The sequence below is a fragment of the Alternaria conjuncta genome (assembly GCF_024043145.1).
Source record: "Alternaria conjuncta strain BMP 0040 chromosome Unknown scaffold_5, whole genome shotgun sequence".
Taxonomy (NCBI): domain Eukaryota; kingdom Fungi; phylum Ascomycota; class Dothideomycetes; order Pleosporales; family Pleosporaceae; genus Alternaria; species Alternaria conjuncta.
This window is the reverse complement of record NW_026250094.1, coordinates 377,337-395,669: the sequence shown is the minus strand read 5'-3', so window position 1 is coordinate 395,669 and position 18,333 is coordinate 377,337. Positions and strand designations below refer to the sequence as shown.

General features: G+C 52.5%; 10 protein-coding genes across 10 annotated transcripts; 6 read left to right on the top strand and 4 right to left on the bottom strand.

Annotated features, from left to right (window-relative positions):
• Nucleotides 1–1,178: 1,178 nt before the first annotated feature.
• Nucleotides 1,179–1,862, top strand: J4E85_003806 (uncharacterized protein; the record flags this gene model as incomplete). The annotated part of the gene is made up of 1 exon (XM_051468071.1): nt 1,179–1,862. One exon carries the CDS (start codon nt 1,179–1,181, stop codon nt 1,860–1,862), a length of 684 nt encoding a protein of 227 aa, XP_051327663.1.
• A 1,996-nt stretch (nt 1,863–3,858) lies between these two features.
• J4E85_003805 (uncharacterized protein) lies at nt 3,859–4,465 on the top strand (the record flags this gene model as incomplete). Its single annotated transcript, XM_051468070.1, has 2 exons — nt 3,859–3,998; nt 4,057–4,465. 2 exons carry the CDS (start codon nt 3,859–3,861, stop codon nt 4,463–4,465), a joined length of 549 nt encoding a protein of 182 aa, XP_051327662.1.
• Nucleotides 4,466–4,702: 237 nt separating this feature from the next.
• On the bottom strand, nt 4,703–5,765 carry J4E85_003804 (uncharacterized protein; the record flags this gene model as incomplete). Its single annotated transcript, XM_051468069.1, has 2 exons — nt 4,703–4,742; nt 4,801–5,765. 2 exons carry the CDS (start codon nt 5,763–5,765, stop codon nt 4,703–4,705), a joined length of 1,005 nt encoding a protein of 334 aa, XP_051327661.1.
• A 334-nt stretch (nt 5,766–6,099) lies between these two features.
• Nucleotides 6,100–7,296, bottom strand: J4E85_003803 (uncharacterized protein; the record flags this gene model as incomplete). The annotated part of the gene is made up of 2 exons (XM_051468068.1): nt 6,100–6,864; nt 6,913–7,296. 2 exons carry the CDS (start codon nt 7,294–7,296, stop codon nt 6,100–6,102), a joined length of 1,149 nt encoding a protein of 382 aa, XP_051327660.1.
• Nucleotides 7,297–7,667: 371 nt separating this feature from the next.
• On the bottom strand, nt 7,668–9,433 carry J4E85_003802 (uncharacterized protein; the record flags this gene model as incomplete). Its single annotated transcript, XM_051468067.1, has 2 exons — nt 7,668–9,282; nt 9,351–9,433. 2 exons carry the CDS (start codon nt 9,431–9,433, stop codon nt 7,668–7,670), a joined length of 1,698 nt encoding a protein of 565 aa, XP_051327659.1.
• Nucleotides 9,434–9,852: 419 nt separating this feature from the next.
• Nucleotides 9,853–11,103, bottom strand: J4E85_003801 (uncharacterized protein; the record flags this gene model as incomplete). Its single annotated transcript, XM_051468066.1, has 4 exons — nt 9,853–10,211; nt 10,264–10,737; nt 10,788–10,896; nt 10,957–11,103. 4 exons carry the CDS (start codon nt 11,101–11,103, stop codon nt 9,853–9,855), a joined length of 1,089 nt encoding a protein of 362 aa, XP_051327658.1.
• Nucleotides 11,104–11,657: 554 nt separating this feature from the next.
• J4E85_003800 (uncharacterized protein) lies at nt 11,658–12,727 on the top strand (the record flags this gene model as incomplete). The annotated part of the gene is made up of 3 exons (XM_051468065.1): nt 11,658–11,944; nt 11,997–12,364; nt 12,414–12,727. The coding sequence occupies 3 exons, from the start codon at nt 11,658–11,660 to the stop codon at nt 12,725–12,727; spliced, it is 969 nt and encodes a 322-aa protein (XP_051327657.1).
• Nucleotides 12,728–12,981: 254 nt separating this feature from the next.
• Nucleotides 12,982–13,671, top strand: J4E85_003799 (uncharacterized protein; the record flags this gene model as incomplete). Its single annotated transcript, XM_051468064.1, has 1 exon — nt 12,982–13,671. One exon carries the CDS (start codon nt 12,982–12,984, stop codon nt 13,669–13,671), a length of 690 nt encoding a protein of 229 aa, XP_051327656.1.
• A 229-nt stretch (nt 13,672–13,900) lies between these two features.
• On the top strand, nt 13,901–15,261 carry J4E85_003798 (uncharacterized protein; the record flags this gene model as incomplete). The annotated part of the gene is made up of 2 exons (XM_051468063.1): nt 13,901–14,497; nt 14,569–15,261. 2 exons carry the CDS (start codon nt 13,901–13,903, stop codon nt 15,259–15,261), a joined length of 1,290 nt encoding a protein of 429 aa, XP_051327655.1.
• Nucleotides 15,262–15,583: 322 nt separating this feature from the next.
• Nucleotides 15,584–18,005, top strand: J4E85_003797 (uncharacterized protein; the record flags this gene model as incomplete). Its single annotated transcript, XM_051468062.1, has 3 exons — nt 15,584–16,240; nt 16,293–16,844; nt 16,893–18,005. 3 exons carry the CDS (start codon nt 15,584–15,586, stop codon nt 18,003–18,005), a joined length of 2,322 nt encoding a protein of 773 aa, XP_051327654.1.
• Nucleotides 18,006–18,333: the final 328 nt, after the last annotated feature.

Sequence of the window (18,333 nt, the reverse complement as noted above, 5' to 3'; positions counted from 1 at the left end):
ATCCATGACCATTCCATGAAACATTTCTGGAGGAACGCCACCGGGTTCGGTGTAGTCGAGCGTCGGCTGCAGGCACAGAACAAAGGTTCACGCAAGCAGCCTCGTCATGCCCACGACGAGCGTGGCAGGGCGGATGTAGCGGGACTCTAAGCAGTTCCGTCGTGGCCTCTCAGCGACGCGAGCGAGCGGCGTGTGAGCAGAAGAGGGTGTATGATGGACCAAAAGAGGCAAGCCTGAAATGAGGCTGAGTGGGAACGTCGAGGTTGTGATGGTATGCTGGTGTGATCTGCCCCGCTGCTAGCGCTGTATCGTGACTACGTAGTGTCTTCGGGCCTTTGGCTCCACCCTCGACGCCTAGTGTCGCCAGTCGTCGTGACGGCTCGCTGCAATTTGCACGATCGCGCTGTTCAGTCTCTGGCCATAGTTTGATATCTAGCGGCACTCCATGGATCGTCAGTCCTGCATTAACGGCCGTCGAGTCCGCAACACCTAGTGGCCAATGCGCGCGTGCAGCCTGCAGGTCATCCTACACCGAGATGGTGTGCCGCCAACCATCTCATGTGGCCCGCCCGCCATCACTCTGCCTGTCACCCATTCCTTTGCGCCCTGGGATCCTTACCTATTCTGCTCACGCTGCACTAAGCTTCTCATCCACACCGCACGCTAATGCGCATGCACTGCACATGCAGGGCTCCTCTTCCGGCTGCTTCGCTCGCCTGTCAACATAAGTACCCAAGGAATCCTCCAGAATATGCATCCCGTACCAGACATCTCGCGGAGGATAAACCACGGTTCCTACTAACTGTCGCTTCTTGCATTGCCCTCTCCCAGGCAAACACTTCCCAGGCAGCACTCGCATTGTCTCATATTCGTCGCCTCTCCCACGCCGCCCACTCGTGACTCTTCCAGACGCCTACCCAAAAGTCACGCATATATAGCTTGCGTGCGCCGCTCACCACTGGCGAATCTACTACCAAAATCTCCTACCAGCACCACTTGTGAACTCTCTTCACCGAGCGTTCGCGAGCTGCTGTTTCAGGAAGGACCGGCCAGGAGCCGGGGGAACGAACACCATTCTCGGTCACATCGCCTTTGTCAAGGTTGAATCAAGCGCTAAGCCATCACTGCCTGTTCGACGTTCATCGCTCCTTCGGAAATTCAAGGACTTCCTCTTAATAATGCCTTCCTATCTACGAAGCACCCCTCGCGCCTACTCCTTCCCACCATGGGTCGAGAACGGCAGCGACGACACTAATGAAAACGATCTTCCGGACATCGACGAAGACCCCTTCTCGCACTTCATCTCACCACCCATCACCGAGGCTGACGACCCGTACGAGCTGTCCCTGAGCGCAGGCATCGACGTCCAGGAAGGACCGCGCACCACCAAGTCTTCCAAGTTCAAGTCCAACCTCGCCAACAAGTGGACCCGATATGTCAAGCACAACCACAGCCAGCTCCACACTCAGTACCACGCGCCTACCATCTACGAAGAGGACGAGGAGGAGTCTTTCATGGGGCTCGATGACGATCGACTGAACGACACGCCACAAGTTGTGTCTCAGCTCAGCCCTCCACGGATCAGAATCACTGAACCATCACGAGGCCGCGCACAGGATCTCGCAACCCGCAAACAGCAAAACCGTCGCCGGTACTCGCGCACACTATCGGGCCATCGCCACTCATGGAGAGAACCCAGCCCGGACCTGTTCACTGTAGACGAATCTGAAGAGGAGGATGTTCCTGCGCTACGTCGCGCAAAGACTAGGAAGCCCAAGGACGGCGCAGAACGCCGGAGGTCATCGACCCGATCAAAATCAAGAGCACGAGTCGACTCGGTAACGGGAGAGTCGATCTTGTAGCACGGTAGTACGGCGGGATGGAGAAAAAGGTGCATCATGGGGTAGGGGTTGGATACACAGCATTGCGCGGCGTTGGTGGCTTTTTGACTTTACACACAGCATTGGAAGGCGTTTTTGGTATACCACGGGCTTGCATTTTTATGGTTACACGCATTGGGCGGTGTTTTCTTGAGCATTTACACATACTGTACTGCATTGCGTGCCGCGGCAGCATGATAGCGATCGAACAACAAACAAATTCCACTTCATAATATCTTCAAGCTTCATCCCCTCCTTCGCACTTGGCTCGGTGATATTGCTATGACGACCTCATCAAACGCAACGGGCCAACCCCTTCCATTGACAACCTCCGTCGGCGATATACTGAGTCGAGCACACGCAACCATCCCCCACCCGAAAACGCGACTACTGCAGACTAAGAGACAAGCGTGCAGTACCGTGACCTCACGCCGCATAACCCACGATAGCGAAAAACCACCAACAGCGCCCAAATTACCCCTCCACACGCCAGCAGCGAACATCCCTCTTTCGCGCGCTTACCGCTCCAACCCTAAACCATCCGAAAAACCTCCGCGGCGACTGTCACAGCAGGAATAATCGGGTCTCCCGGCACCACCGCTACAGAGGCGAAGATAATCTTATCGTACCAGCCAACTCGATTTTTTTTTCTTCCTCGTCTTCCGTTCAGCCTCACGATTGCCTGCAGCAGACCAAGTCGTGATTTTCGTCTGCCATTACTCCAAGAAGGACTAGCCATACCGCTTTGTTCTGTATCTTGCATGCAGCCTCGTGCACTGCGCATGTTGCATGAGAAAGTGTGCCCAAGAAACATCTACCGGCATATATCCAGCTGCTTCACCAACCACATTTTCGGATTCTTTACCCCTCACTTCCTCCATTCACGAAGCGCAGCGTGCCGACATTATCGCAGGAAAAGGGTATTTTGCACCGCGCATCTTTTTTTGGTGTGCTTTACGCGAAGAGATCTACACATGTACACAGCTTACCTTTCCCAAAGTTGATACAACATGACCTGATGTATCGTGACCACTTGTCATGTCCACGCTTTTCCATCCACTTCGGATGGCAAGACCCTGCGTTTTGGACGATGTACCCTTTTGACCCTTACAGATAGGACGGCGATCCTACTATGGCGTGCCGCACAGGGTCACGCGGCGCGAGATAGGCGGCGGAGTGCTTTGATCCGGGGTCGGCATAGTTGACGATGGTACTGAATCATGAGGCTGCCTGGCGTGATTGTGATTGCGACAGGCGGGGTCTAAATCTTTTTTGGTGGTTTCCTCGTTACGACGGTGGGGTGGGGTGTGGGTTGGGCATGTGGCCTGTCTTCGGGAGGAGAGTGGCTTCCTGTGTAGAAGGGCCGACTCTGTGGGGTCGGCATTCGGAGACCCACGGCGCGGATTGGTGGCTGGATAAGATAAATGTGAGGTTGGGTGTGCGACGCCTGTTCGCGATCGAGATCGTGAAGGATGTGGTGTTCGCCGTGTGCATGGCATGATGTGCAAGACGTCGTCATGTCGGAGGATCTGGATATGTCGTGCGCAGCGCTGCAGCCGCCTGGCTGTCTGCGACGCAGGGCAATGATAATAAGGAAAGCCGATCTATCTGGCGTCTCGCTAAGTGGACCACAGCCTGGGGAAGCTTACGCGTGGAGTAGACTGGGTTTCGGGAGGCGTTGGAGTGGAGATGATCACATCGCCACAACTACCAACGAAGGGGGGATGTTCATTACAGTCAACGCTGCTGAACATATCCGATGGCAATTGTATGCTTCAAAGATGCCAATGTGACCGTGGGCGTGCTCGTACAAGCCTGATCTGGTGCTTAGTGCGAACCTTCCAAGGTTACGCGCACTACGCGTCGGTCGGCATGACGTCGTCACCTGAGACGCGACTCCAGCTTTCACCACCCATGCACCACATCCTTACACATCGTGACACCTTACCCTACCATTTCAACACCCTATAGCACTATCATGCCGCGCTTAGATGAAAACACACACCAAACCCTCCGCGATGCAGAACAAGGAATCCGCAGGCGAACCGCCAGTGCTTGGGACAGCTTCAGCAACTTCGCCCTACGCGACAACGTGCTCGAAGTAGCCGTTGGACTGATGTATGTACATTTCTATAATAAAATACACGTAAATTAACCATGCTAACTCGTAACCCAGCCTCGCAGCCGCCTTCACCGCCGTCGCAAACTCCCTCGTCTCCTCCATCATCCTCCCGATCATCTCGCTCCTCCCCTTCCTCTCCCGCAACCTCGACGCCAAATTCGCCATCCTGCAATCCGGACCCAACTACAACACCACCATATCCAATGGCTACAACACCCCTAAGCAGGCTGTTGACGACGGCGCCGTGGTGCTAGCCTACGGCGAGTTCTTGGACAAGATTGTCAGGTTCTTGGTCGTTGCGTTGGCGCTTTGGGTCGTGGCGCTGGCCTATTCGAGGGGTAGTGGGGATAACATCGTCAAGAAGCAGGTAAAGTGTCGGTTTTGCAGAAAGTATATTAGCGAGAAGGCGAAGAGGTGTGTGAATTGTACGAGTTGGTTGGATGGCAGGGAAGATAGAGGGTAGGGTGTAGTATAGAAAGGTAAGTGTTTATATTGATACGGTAATAATGATAGTTCAGTGCGCTACAAGAACCCAATCTTCATGTTGCGCTCTCGGGTTCGAAAGCACAGCATCTCCATGTCGCACACTCGAGGCGCAATCCCTTAGAAATGAAAGACTCGTTATCCTGTGTCGTAAGTGTCCCACGAATGTGACTTGGACCATCTAGAAGATCCAATTCTTCTTCCGAATATTCCAGAATTAGACCCCCGAGTGGTACATGCCGCTTTTCAGATCCATACTTTTGAAACATCGAGTACGATTCCCAATAGAGGTCAATAAAAGCATAGCCCTCACACGAATACACGACGTTACCATGCGCTTCAAAGCGGAACCCAGCCTCAATTTCACTTGCTTGTATAGGCTTGATGTGGGCGCAAGTAAGGTCCTCCGTTTCGCTGTTGACGTAGACCCCGAAGAAGTGATGAGGTATACCGAGAAGTTTCTCTGCCCAGTCGTCGTCTTGGCCTTCTTCGTTGAGACGCATTGTGAGATAATGGGGATGTCGGTTAGTCGAGCTGCTGTCGAAGCCTAGCGGCGCTATAGTCAAGTATGTCGCTTTCTTGTCTGGCTTGTCGATGAAGAGCCGTTCTAACCTAATCGGCATGCCGTGGAAAGAGATATGCACCGGGAATCGTGCCAACTCTTCTCGCTCCGCATCATCGAGCTTACTGAAAATCGTGTTGTCGAATGTCACGGTGTCGAGGGTTACGTCTGGTGTCTCTTCGTCGCCTCCGAATGAAGCAGTCTTCGTTACAGTCCAATGCTCAGACGGGGGATGAGTGACATGAATGAACTGATCATACTTCGTCTCATCACAAGACAGCAGTACTCTAGAAACTTCGGCGAGACGGCTAGAATAGAAGTGTGAGCCCCCTCTCACGGTTCGCGTAAACCCTCGTTCTAGTACTTTCTGTCCAACATCCGAGTCGTCGTTATAGAAGTCAATATCTAAAGAGCGGAAAGCCGTGATGAGGTCGGGTCGACCCTCCAGATCGAACTTCTCGCCAAGCACGAAGTCAGCCAGAAAGCTCTCTCCAGACCAGTCATGGGCGAGGTCTTTAATCGAGGAGCCATCCCACTTGCTGAAGTTGAAGAAGTATCGATCTTTATTCTCAGGAACTCTACGCCTGTTCTCCTCCGTAGGGCGGAAGTTATACCCTTGCTTGTGTCGTGCAAACGCTTTCTTTTGTAGGGACCGATCATACTGGCGTGGTTTGCCCGGAGACTTCTCGATGCGGCCATGCTGGACCCGGTCTGACATATTCGATCACTGTCGAAGAGAGGGCTTTGTGCAGGTTGAACAAGTGGAGGAGTAGTTCGATATGTGCGAAAGAGATGTGGTTGTATAGTAAGGGAGCAGAGACAAAGTTTTAGACCTCGAGAGTCGCCGGGCAAAGAGTCCTAGACAGCAGCCCGCCTTTGTTCCGTAAGAGTCGGAGGAACACATACGAAAGCGGCAGTTGATTTGCGGATGGACATGACTTTCCAAATGCGAAACATAGGACAAAGACTCGATGTTGTCCGTAACTCCTCCACTAAACAGTTGGCATCGACAAAGGCGAAAAGAGCAATGTAGGGAATGATGCGATGATAGTCTACTCCGCAATGCGATCAAATACGAAAGCCTTCCAAACTCCGTCCGGTAGCGTAGCTTGTTTCCAATCGAATAGACGCCGCTCCCACCTGTCGCGGTCTGGCGGCGGAATGATACCCTTGATCAGATACTTCTCTCCAACAACTGGGACTTGAACACCCTCATTTAAAGTCATGTGCATCGTTTCGCGATTTCTCTGATCTTCCAAGAGCCGTGGATCCATCCAGTCTGGCTTGACAGATACTTTTCCATCATCAACAGTACCAACAGTACCTCTTAGTTCAAAGCGAAGCCCGCTTTTGATATCGAACTCGTCATCCACCTTTTCAAAATTTGTGTCCACCAAGTCGACGGTATCTGTACTGCAAAGAGCTCCTGAGAAGTGGAAAGGAAGGCCTAGCATACTTTCTGCCCAACCAGGCTCTCTGCCTTCCTCATCAAGCTTCATGGTGAGATTGATAAACTTATCTTCAATATCGTGTCCTTGAATTCCGGCGGGTGATACGGTGAGGTAGGTCGCCTTCTTCTCTGGGTCATCGATGAACAAGCGTTCAATTCGGGTCGGGACTCCATAGAAAGTTAGACGTATCGGGTACGCGTCCCATGCACTCCTTTGTTCCAGGTCTGCGCCTTCAGGCCGCAGTGCAGCGAGTGGCTCCGCATCGAAGGTAACATCCGGCTTTTTACGCGTCCATCGATGTATCTTGTGAGGTTCTGACAATTCGATGAAGTGGTCGAACGGTGTTTTTTCGTACGATAGATTCCACTGTAGATGGGGATTAATGCTCTTGGGATACATTGCACACTCATATACCGCTCCTTTTCTCAACCCCCTCTTGAATCCTCGTTTGGTGAGCCCCGTAGTGAATGTCGGGAAGAGATAATTGTTATAATAGCTATATTGAAGGGAGCGCAGTGCAATGATGAGGTCGGGGCGACGCGCCAAATCGAACTTGTCGCTAACGATGAAAAAGAGGAAGTCGAGACCACCGCGGTCTCGCTCGTCGAAGGCCAACTCATGAACAGTTTTGCCTTCCCATTGGGAGAAGTTGAACACATAACGTGTCTTGTTGTAAGGGCGTAAACGCCGGTTGTCCGCGGTAGGTTTGAAGAAGTATGGCTTATCAAGAGTGGGAAAAGCCCTTTTATCTGGATAAGTGTATTTGCCGATGCGGCCGTGTTGAATGCGGCCCGACATACTGGCTTCCACGACCTTGGGAACCTAGGTAGTACCTGTAATAGGACTTGTTGGTGACAGGCTGGAGATACTCGCAGAGTGAGGGTCTTACTGCTTTGGAAATAAGTGGAAGTGTCTTGAGAAAAGAACGCAGTGATAGAAAGAGAGATGCGTAAATTGCGGATGATTGAGTCGGGGATATATGTTTCATGTCTCGGTGGCTCTATCGGGCTAGTCTGTTTGCGGTTAGCTGGCCCTGGGGATCTCAATGAACTGAAGCAGTATAGATCGATATGCAAAGGCCACAGCTTACTCAGGACACTACCGTCTTCTGCATGATACGGTGTAGATGAGCAGATCTCACTATCCTCAAGACTCCAAGCAACACACGTCTAACCCTCCAAAAACTTCGCAACAAACTGCGCAACCTCCGCCGGCCTCTCCACCATGGGCAAATGGCCCGCCCCCTCAACAACCTTAAGCTCAACCCCACCCCCCAACTTATCCGCCATGTTCTCCTTCATAGTCTTAGGCAGCACCCCATCCCCCGCACCCACCAAGAACGCACCTTTCCCCTTGTATCCAGCCATCTTCTCCCTAATATCATACTGATGCAGCGCCTTGACCGAATCCCTAAACCCAGCCAACGAATTCGTTTTGACCATGTCCTTGACGCGCTGAATCTTCTTCGCTAGCTCCGCATCGTCGTAAGACTCCTTTACGAACCAGCGGCGCACTGTCACTTCTGCGAGTTCTTCGCCGACAATGGGTTCGCCGGATGAGGCGGTTAGACCTTCTTTCTCGGCGACGGCGACGCGGTCGTTCCAGGCGTTGGCGTTAGAGGGGGGCGCGAAGGCGTTGGTGTCGCAGCCTATGAAGGCGGAGATGCGGTCCGGGTAGGAGAGGCCTGCGTTGAGTGCTGTTGCGCCGCCGAGGGAGACACCGACGATGGAGGCTTCCTTGACGCGGAGGGCGTCGAGGAGGGCGATGACGTCGTCTGTAAGCGTGTGGACTGTGACAGGTGATGTAGAGTTCGAGGGAAGCGTGTTGCGGCCTCGGGTGCTGTATCGGAGGACGCGGTACTTGTTGTTTGTGGCTTTTGTGAACTCGGCTACGAAGTCGTCCCAGATGCCGTAGTCGACGAGTATACTATTTGAGAGGACGAGTAGAGGCGCGTTGGGATCACTGGAGCCTTCGAGGCGGTACGGCAGTTGCACACCGTCTTTTGTTGTGACGAAGCTCTCGATTACTGGTCGCTTCTCTGGTGTGGTGTGCGCAGGATATGTCTTGACCATGCCCTCTGAACTCTCTGCTGGTACTGTGTCTTTGCTCGCCAGACTTTGGAGGTCGCGCTGTGCAGCACCAAAGGTGTAGTAGAGATCGTACACCCTCCTCTTCCTGTCTTTAACGACATCCTTGTAGATCTTATCGCACCACTCCGTCGTAGTAGCAGCCTTGAACTCAGGTCCTCCGAGCCCATTCTGCGGCGCGTACTCATGCAGCGCGAGGTACTCTTTCTCGGTCTTGTGTCCGCTCTCCAGATCTAGGTATGATGTCACGAATCTCCTCGTCCTCCTCCAGCCGGGCACCTTTTGCAGAAGAGGTACGTGCTCCTCATCGTACCACTTCTTCAGCTCCTCTTCCTTGTCTGCGCCCTCATGCAGCGCAAAGCTCACAGCAATCATGACGTTCTTCTCTCCCTCGTTTTCAACCTTCTGCAGGTCCTTGAAGTCTCCACCCTTCCATTCACCGAGTAGATCGTAGGATCGCCTGTCGACGAATATCTGCTTCATAGTATCGCGTTCTCGTTGCGATTGCACCGGTGCGCTTCGAAGCTTCATGTACGGTTCCCTAGTGAGCCACTCGAGTTCGTCGAAATCGTAGATGGCCATCCATTCTGGCTTGTCTTTAGACTCAGGCGCGCTCTCGAGATCCGTGGCGCGATAGCGGAAGCCATTGTTGCAAAACGGGAGGCGCAGACGATTGGGACCGTGTTCATTCTGGTACCTTGGAGGGAAAAGTGTCAGGTGAGATCGTGAGGTAGTAAGGATGCGACTGCGGAGGGGTCAACTTACCAATCGTGAAACTGTGCTTCAGGCAAGCCCTCCTTGGGCTGCATCGTCACGTACAAAATGCCTGGTGTTGATTTGGCTGCCATTGTATCTGTTGTGTGGGGTAGCTGTGCACTTCAGTGTAAGTGTCGCAAGTAGATGAGAGACGACTGGGTGGAAATGGAAGATTGGAAAACGATTAGATTCGATGGTTGCGACTATACTACTCCAATTATCTCGTGCAGGCCATGACGAAGTTGGGGAAGGAAGAGCTCCCCCGACGACATCTGCCGACTGGCGTTAGTTCGGGCGACGGCGGTACCGCTGCCCCTCATTCTTCCGAGGCTGAACACAGACCCGCCGCTGCCACGCGTGTACGCTACGCTTCGGGACGTGGAGGACCATCAATGCATGCAGACTCACCCACACCAGAAATCATGCTGGCATGCTGAGGGTGAAGTTTTTGTGATGCTAATTCTTTTGGTGCTACCCACGTATCCTCTACGCCCAAGTATTGTGTATCGGTCTAGTCGTACCAAATAGCATTCATACCGAAGCCTTTCTCACCGATCTCCAACCTCGCAACTCTTGCTAGAAACTCGTCCTGCCATCTATAGATCTCCACGCCGCCCTTCTCATCATCCGTAAGCGCTAGCCACTCATCGGACCAAGGACACGGCGATACTGCATTCGAGTGACCACCAGAGGTCGGCGTAGGATTGAGGCAGATTTGTCGCTCAATGGCGCCTGAGGGAGCGATCTTGAATGCGGCAATGTAACCGGTGAGGGAGAAGGAGTTGGATCGAGAGGTCGCGAAGAGGTAGTTTGAGGATTTGGTGAGGAAGCAAACGTCGGAGCGGTACATAGTGGTTGCATTGGGGATACCTGGGAGATATAGTTAGCTACTGGGATGGCCAGGAGTAAGAGTTTGACTTACCAGGTGGAATCAATGGGTACGTCTTGTGCGTGTAGACGGGCAGCTTGGTCTGCGGATCAATCACGTACTCGCACAACCGATTGCCTGCCTCCATCAAGGCATACAGATAGTTGCCCGATGGATGCATCTCTACCCACCTTGGGTGGTCTTTCGGCGCAGGAGCCTCAGTGAAGCCTACTGTCTCCAGCCTTCCTTCATCGTCTATCTTCTTATGGCACCAGACGCGATTTGCCCACATATCCGCGCTGTAGAGATAGGTCTCTGAGGGATCGAAGACCATACCGTGGATGGCAGTCTTGTCGCAGTACTCGAAGTTCTGGATGTTCTCTTTGATGTGGCCTTCCGGGTTGACCGAGAAGATGTTGCCGTAGCCAGCATAGTCGTAGAACGGATTACAGTACACGGCATATGGAGGCTTCTGAGCGGGAAGGAGGAAGATCGCACGGGTCTTGGTGTCGGCATCATTTGCTTTGGCTGTTGAACTTGTCAGTAATGGCATCGAGCTTTCATGGTGTGTCGCTTACGATGTCCGCCCATGGGAAAGCTGCCTGTATGCACGATCTCACTCGGGCTCTTGACTTCGTGCGAGCTCCATTTCTTCATAGAAGCGCCGTAGATGTTCTTTTTCTTGTGCTGTTTCCCTTGTCATCAGCCATTGTTGGTCGCGTCAAGGTCCAGGAATTGCGCGCATACGTCGAAAGCCATCCAGCTTATGGGCTCATCCTCTGGGATCTCCGTCTTCTTCACCAACTCCAGCTTCAATGTTTCATCATCGAATGCGACTGTGATGATCACACCTGGCGGCGTCCAAGTGCCGATCATGAGGTGATGCTTGACCATGTTGGTGGTTGCTTCCTTGCACGGAACGTGTCTTTGGTGTAAACAAACAGCTCGCAGCAAAAGCTGTTACTCTGGAATGTATTCCGAATCCTCCCTCCACTCTGCGATAATTCAGCCATCGCGTCGCGTCTCTAGACTTCCGGGGTCTGCGCCGAAGGCGGGGCATTAGTGCTGATGACGCTAAATTGCGAGGGAAAAAGGCCGGGTAAGACTTCTTCCACATCGGCTCCCTTTTAATTCGCCAACCCGCCCAGCGCGAGGCGGGGCAGCCGTCGCGACCTGGCGCAGCCTTCGGCACTGTAGCTCCTCGCGCTCATAGTACGCTTGAAAGCCGGTACAGCATGCCGCCAGACAGCTCTGACAAGGTCTCGCCTGATCCGCGGCTAGAGAGACGGCCATTGTCAACGGTATCGGTTCGGTTGGCTGCGGGCGGTAGAATTCAGTTACTATTTATTAAGCTCTTGCCTCCCAGGCATGATGTCTATTCCGTACTACTCCCCTTCACCAGCCCTTTGATACCCTTTGTACCTTGATTCCCTATATACACATTCAAAATGGACCCAAACACACAGACAGCGCCTGAGGTTCAGGAAAATGGCTCGCACCGCTTCGACCCTAACTTCACCGACGCCGTCATCAACGCTATTGGACCAAATGTGCCAGACCGGACGCGTTTTGTCATGGGCAAGCTGATCAGACATCTTCACGACTTCATTCGCGAGGTCGAGCTTACCAACGAGGAGTGGTTTGAGGGCGTGCGATTTGTGAACTCCATTGGCAAGACCACAACAGCCACCAGGAACGAGGCGCATCGTATTTCAGATGTGCTAGGTGTAGAATCGTAAGTCGTCAAACCTTCAGCAAGACCAAACGTCATACTAACTTCTACCCAGATTGGTCGACGAGATTGCACACAAGCACATCAACGAGTCTGGCGAGACACCCACATCCTCCACAATCCTCGGCCCCTTCTGGTCACCACACTCGCCATTCCGCGACCTCGGCGACACCATCATCCGGAACCCGCATCCCGATGGCCAAACCACTCTCATGCACGGTGTAGTTATGGATCTCGACACCAAGAAGGGCATCCCCAACGCCGTCATCGACATCTGGCAAGCGAGCGCAAACGGAAAGTACGACTTCCAAGATCCCGAGAACCAGGAGCCCAACAACCTGCGCGGAAAGTTCACCACCAACGAGAAGGGCGAGTACTGGTACTACTGCTACAAGCCCACAGCGTACTCGCTTCCTACCGATGGTATGTCGTTCTCTGAAGACATCGCACGAGCAAGACTAACACACAACAGGCGCCGCTGGCCAACTCTTCAAGACTCTCGACCGCCACCCCTTCCGTCCCGCACACATCCATCTCATGGTTTCAGCCGAGAACTACAAGCCGCTCATCACACAATTATACCCCCGCGACGACCAGTGGGTCACGAACGACACTGTCTTTGCCGTCAAGGACGATCTGCTGCTAGACTTTGAGCCTAGCAAGGACCCCAAGGCGAAGCTCGACTTGACATACAATGTCACACTCGCACCAGCGGGTAAGAAGACAACTAGATTGGAAGGTATCCCTAGGTTACCGAATGTCTTTGATGAGCAGAGCAGGTTGTAGATTAGTTCGTCTTTTGCGGTGTTGGATATGTATATATTTGTTATGGTTGGATCTACGGAAAATTACGCATGAATGAATCTTTGATCGAAAGATATTTCAAAAACCTGGCTTGCTCACTCTTATCTGAACAACTAGCATTGCTCACCAGTGCCATGCCTTGCTATTCCGTATACCGGAAAGTATATCCGTGATAGTCCCTGCATATGCACAAGAGTGATATATAGTCTCCCTCTTTCCTTGCTTCCTTGCATCCAATGTTCCTCCGCCCACATCTAGCAAAGCTCAGCCACTCTCAAACCCGGCCCATCATATCTGCTACCTACGTACGACCCCTCAGCACTACATTCCGACCCAAGATGCGCGTCCCCTACGCCCCAAGCGAGCCCTCAAATGAAGAAGCCCGCCCAATTTACGAGCGTATCGCCGAGCGACGAAAGCCGCGCCCGCTTATCCCACTCGACCTTGCGCTCCTACACAACCCCGCGGTAGCAGACGGCTGGAACTCATTCATCGGCGCGATCCGCACGCAAACCAGTTTACCAGCCAACTTGAAAGAGCTCGCGATAAGCCGCATCGCAGTACTAAACCACGCAGTCCACGAATGGGACGTGCATGCTGCTCTAGCATTGAAAGCAGGCGTGTCCAAAGAAGTTCTTCAGACTATCTTTGATTTACCTGTTACAAAACATGGGATGGTGGAGAGGGAGGGGCTGTTGGGGTTCAGCAAGGAGGAGTATGCAGTTATGGTTTATACAGATCAGATGACTGTGGGTGTGCAGGTGGAAGATATGGTTGCGGAGATGGTCAAGGGCGTGTTGGAGGATACCATGGTTGTGGAGTTGACGGCGACGGTTGCGGCGTATAATGCTGTGAGCAGATTTTTGGTCGCGCTGGATGTGGGCGAGTGTAATGACAAGGCGATGAAGCGTGTCAAGGACCTTTGAGGGCTTGTTGGTAGTGCTCTTGTCTGTTCATAGACGGGGATGGAGGGCGGAATTACGCCGCTCCTCTCTTCCCCGGACCCTGGTCCTCCGCAATCCATCAGTTAGGAAGGTGCCTCGGTCCATCAGCCGTCGCAAACCGAACTCCCAAGACGGTATTGTCAAACATCTCACCACTTCTCTTGACGACTTTCATTCGACCTTCCAATTTCCAGTTTACAACATCATTAAAATGGCCTCCCTAGCCCCCCGCCTCTTCACACGCAGCATCCGGCAAACACGCGTCCCTCGTGCCGCCATCCTCTCCACTACCACAGCCCGCCACGCATCGACCAAACACCCCAAAGCCTTCACACCCCCCTCGCAATCCGACCTCGACGAGCTCCGCGAATCGGTGCGCGACTTCGCCCAACGCGAGATTCCTGAAGATGTTGCCGCGCGCACCGATAAACAGAATGAGTTCCCCAACGAAATGTGGCAGAAGTTCGGCGAAGCGGGTTTCCTAGGCATAACCGCAGATGAGGAGTTCGGCGGACTGGCAATGGGCTACCAAGCCCACTGTGTCGTCATGGAGGAGCTGTCGCGGGCGAGCGGCAGCATAGGACTGAGTTACGCGGCACACAGCCAATTGTGCGTCAACCAGTTGATGCTGAACGGGAATGCGGAGCAGAAGAAGAAGTTCCTGCCTGGTTTGATCAGTGGAGAGAAGATTGGTGGGTTGGCTATGAGCGAGCATAGTGCGGGGAGTGATGTTGTTAGCATGAAGAGTACGGCGAAGGAGGTGGATGGTGGGTATTTGCTTAATGGCACGAAGATGTGGATTACAAATGTACGTTCTCTTGCCGCGTCTACATATAAGGCTGTCAGAAGGAAGACGGTGTACTAACAAGCTTTCGATAGGGCCCAGACGCACACGTAATAGTCGTCTACGCCAAAACCGAACCCAACGCCGCCTCCAAAGGCATCACAGCCTTCATCCTCGAGACCTCCACCCCCGGCTTCAGCGTCGCGAATAAACTCGACAAACTGGGTATGCGCGGCTCCAACACCGGCGAACTCGTCTTCGAAAACGTCTTTGTCCCCAAGGAAAACGTTCTGGGAGAGATCAACCGCGGCGTCCGCGTCTTGATGGAGGGCCTGGATCTTGAGCGCCTTGTACTCTCAGCGGGACCGCTGGGTCTCATGCAGGCGTCGCTTGATAACGTCCTTCCTTATACACACCAGCGGAAACAGTTCGGCATGCCGATTGCGCATAACCAGCTTGTGCAGGGGAAGCTGGCGGATATGTACACGAAATACCGGGCTAGTCAAGCTTTCACATACAGTGTCGCCCGCGCTGTGGATGAGTCGCATGCTAGTCCTGATATCAAGACACAGGACTGCGCAGGCGCTATTCTGTATGCGGCAGAGAGGGCGAGCGAGGTCGCGGCTGATGCCGTGCAGTTGATGGGCGGTATGGGATACATGAACGAAGTGCCCGTTGGTAGAATACTTAGGGATGCCAAGTTGTATGAGATCGGTGCTGGAACGAGTGAGGTGAGGAGAATGGTTATTGGGCGGGCGTTTAACAAGGAGTGGAAGCAGGAGATATGAACGCTAAAAGGGTAACGAAATCAATTGCATGAAAAATAAAAGTTGAAATTTACTTCTAAACAGGAACTCTTGCCAAATGCGACAAAGCGTCTTACTAAGTAAAGACCCCTAGAGTCCTTCTTTGCTTCCGCATCCCCAGTTCCATTGTCTTTGCATCAAACCACCACCTCAAGGCCATCAACAAAGCATTACAAGAGGCTTTGACGTTATTTGTCGAAATGGAGATGCGATTTCACTTGAGCGCAGGCTTGCGCAATCTGTTTTGCAAATCCTCACATAATCCCCCGTAACGTTCCAAGGCACCCAGCACATTCTACATGCAATGGCGAACGCTCGGCGCCCTCGGGTGGAAGACAACATTAACGGTTTTGACACATACTTCAGCATAGATGTCGATGATGCAGCACTCTATGATGGATTTACCAACAACAGGACGAGGAACGCGTTCCTTTCGTTTATGCGGAAGGTCATCGCTAACCGGAGAAAAGACCTTCGCGGAAGAAACACAGGGGGGAGTATCGACAGGCTGTGGACCGCAAGGAGGAATCATTGGCTGGGCAAGACAGACAACGGCCGACAACCTGCGGCAACGGCAGTTGCGCCAGGCGCTGTTGCTCCAGCCCTTCCACCAGCCGCTCCTCCTAACCCAGCGCCTCCAGTAGTAGCAGTAGCAGTACCAACTGGATTACAGCAGCCTGACAACAACGATGATGCGTCAGTGGCGTCATCGGAAGCCTCGAGCGGTGAGCGGTCGCCTACCTTTTTCCTTCAGAATGACCCTAAACGCAAACGCTTCTTGGGTCCTACGGCAGGCCAGAGAAAAGACTTCTACAGTCATGACGACGGTCGTTGGAAGTTTGCAATGACTTTGCACCAGACTCGGCTCGACGATGGCAAACGGCGTTTCAGCCAGGGAACAATGCCTCGCAAGTCCGTATACTTATGTGTTCGTACCAGCAGCACTGGCGTCATCGAGGATGTGAGTCAAGGTTAACAAACATAGCCAGGTAGCTGTGCTAACCTATCACTAGCGCGTCACGGTCAAATGTCTGGAAGCAATATCAGACAAAGAGAAGAAGGACGCCGAGGACGAGATTTATATGAACCAGATGATTAGTACCCTCAATTGTTCGCATATGATACCATATCGTGGCCACAGTCACCGGAAATCTACCAAAACACTCCGTACTCATACAGGAAACCAGGCTTTAGAAGGACATCTGTACAACATATACACGTCGTTTGCTGAACTAGGGACTCTCGCACGCATCCACGACGGGCATAAGAAAGAAGAGAGACCTGTGCCCGAGCACTTCATTTGGTACTTTCTCAGCCAAGTGACTGAGGCACTACTGGCGTTGCGGGATGGTACCTGCTCATCACCGAATGCAGCACCCGAAGACCGAGAAGAGACATGGCGGGCAATTGTGCACTCCGATATCAAGGATGCGAACATATTCCTGCAGGCCGCTAATACCAAGTACCCTGCATATCCGAACGTTGTTGTTTCTGATTTTGACATTGCCTGTGAGAAGGGTACAGACGAGAGAAGATACGACGGTACGCCCGGCATGCAGCCCCCAGTAAGTTATCTGTATCTCCTCGTTCTCTCGATACTCATCTTTCGACAGGAACGAGAGCATTCCGCGCTCAAGGAATTGGATTGGTTCCCGGAAAGATGGACTGTCTCGGAGAAGTCGGATATCTGGAGTCTAGCTATGACAACCTGGGCACTTATGGTCGCTCATTATAAAGGTACTGACTTCTATGACGAAGCCGATGAGAGATGTAAAACTTGGGTGTATAATGATGAACTCAAGAAAGGAAATGTCAGCCAGCAGGAAGGGATCTTTCCAAGTCGTCTGAGGGAGCTTCCCAAAGAATACAGCGTGGGTCTGTGCGAGATTGTTTCGAAATGTCTGCGATATAACCCGGATGGTCGCCCAAGTCTAAAGAAATTGCGAAAAGTCATCGATGATCAATTGGCCAGATTGGACCGCATGTACGGCGATGAGATAAAGAAGCCAGAAGGCACCATTGTCGACGACTTCAAACTCGCGTATACCCCAGAAGAGAGCGATACTTGGGCACAGTTTGCCTTCGGACAGACTCTTGATCCACCACGAAAAAGGCGGAAGACGGACGATGCTGGCGCCTTCAAAGATGAGTTGAAAAATGTCGTCAACGATTGGAAATCCAAATCCAGATATCCTGTATCAGGCGCAGCAGACCGCGATGCTCTAAGTTCGGTTGACCAGATCATCAACGACTGGAAACCCGAGTCTATAGTGAAATTCCGAGCAAATCTGCCCCAACTACACGCTTGGCGCTATCTTTTCACCTGTATTCGCAAACGTACATCCCCGGAAGCATACGTCTATAGGTACGACAACGACAACGAACAGGATCCATCGGAGACGCTCAAGCGCGATAACAAAAGGACAGTGCTTGAAACACTGCGCGATGTGGTTGTGCCTATCGCTAAAAATGTTGCTAGGACAGTCGCTAGTGAAGCAGCAGAGAAGAATGGAGAGGAAGCCACACATGCGGAAATTGAAGGTACTCCTGAGATGATAAGTCTTGACACATTACGGCATGCGATAGAGTGGGGTTTGGTGCTTTTGGATGTTGGTGCGGAGCCGAGAACTCCGAGATTGAGTGAGAAGACAAAGATGCATCGTGGCATGCTTGACTTTCTCTTCAAGGAGCCTTCTGGTGTGTACGACTATGATCCAAATTACTAATTCCGTTCGCGTACGGCTGGCGATGCTGAGGATGCGTCTTCCTCTCCTTTGTTGAGCGCCATACGTAGCATTAACAAAGCTTTGAACACTGACCTGCCACTGGGTTCGCCAGATCATATAACGATTAATGCCTTCAGACATACAGTCGAGTAGGGACAGCAATTGTTGCGAGCGAAGGGTGAACTAAGACCGTCTTTGCGGGATTGTACTTTGTTGCATAGGAGTGTGTACAATTACATCTTCCCCGATTTAGAGCTGCTAAAAAGACTCAAAGGGTAGATCTATGGGGTTGTTTGCTAAGTAGGAGTGTCGTAATTATGTTGAAGTC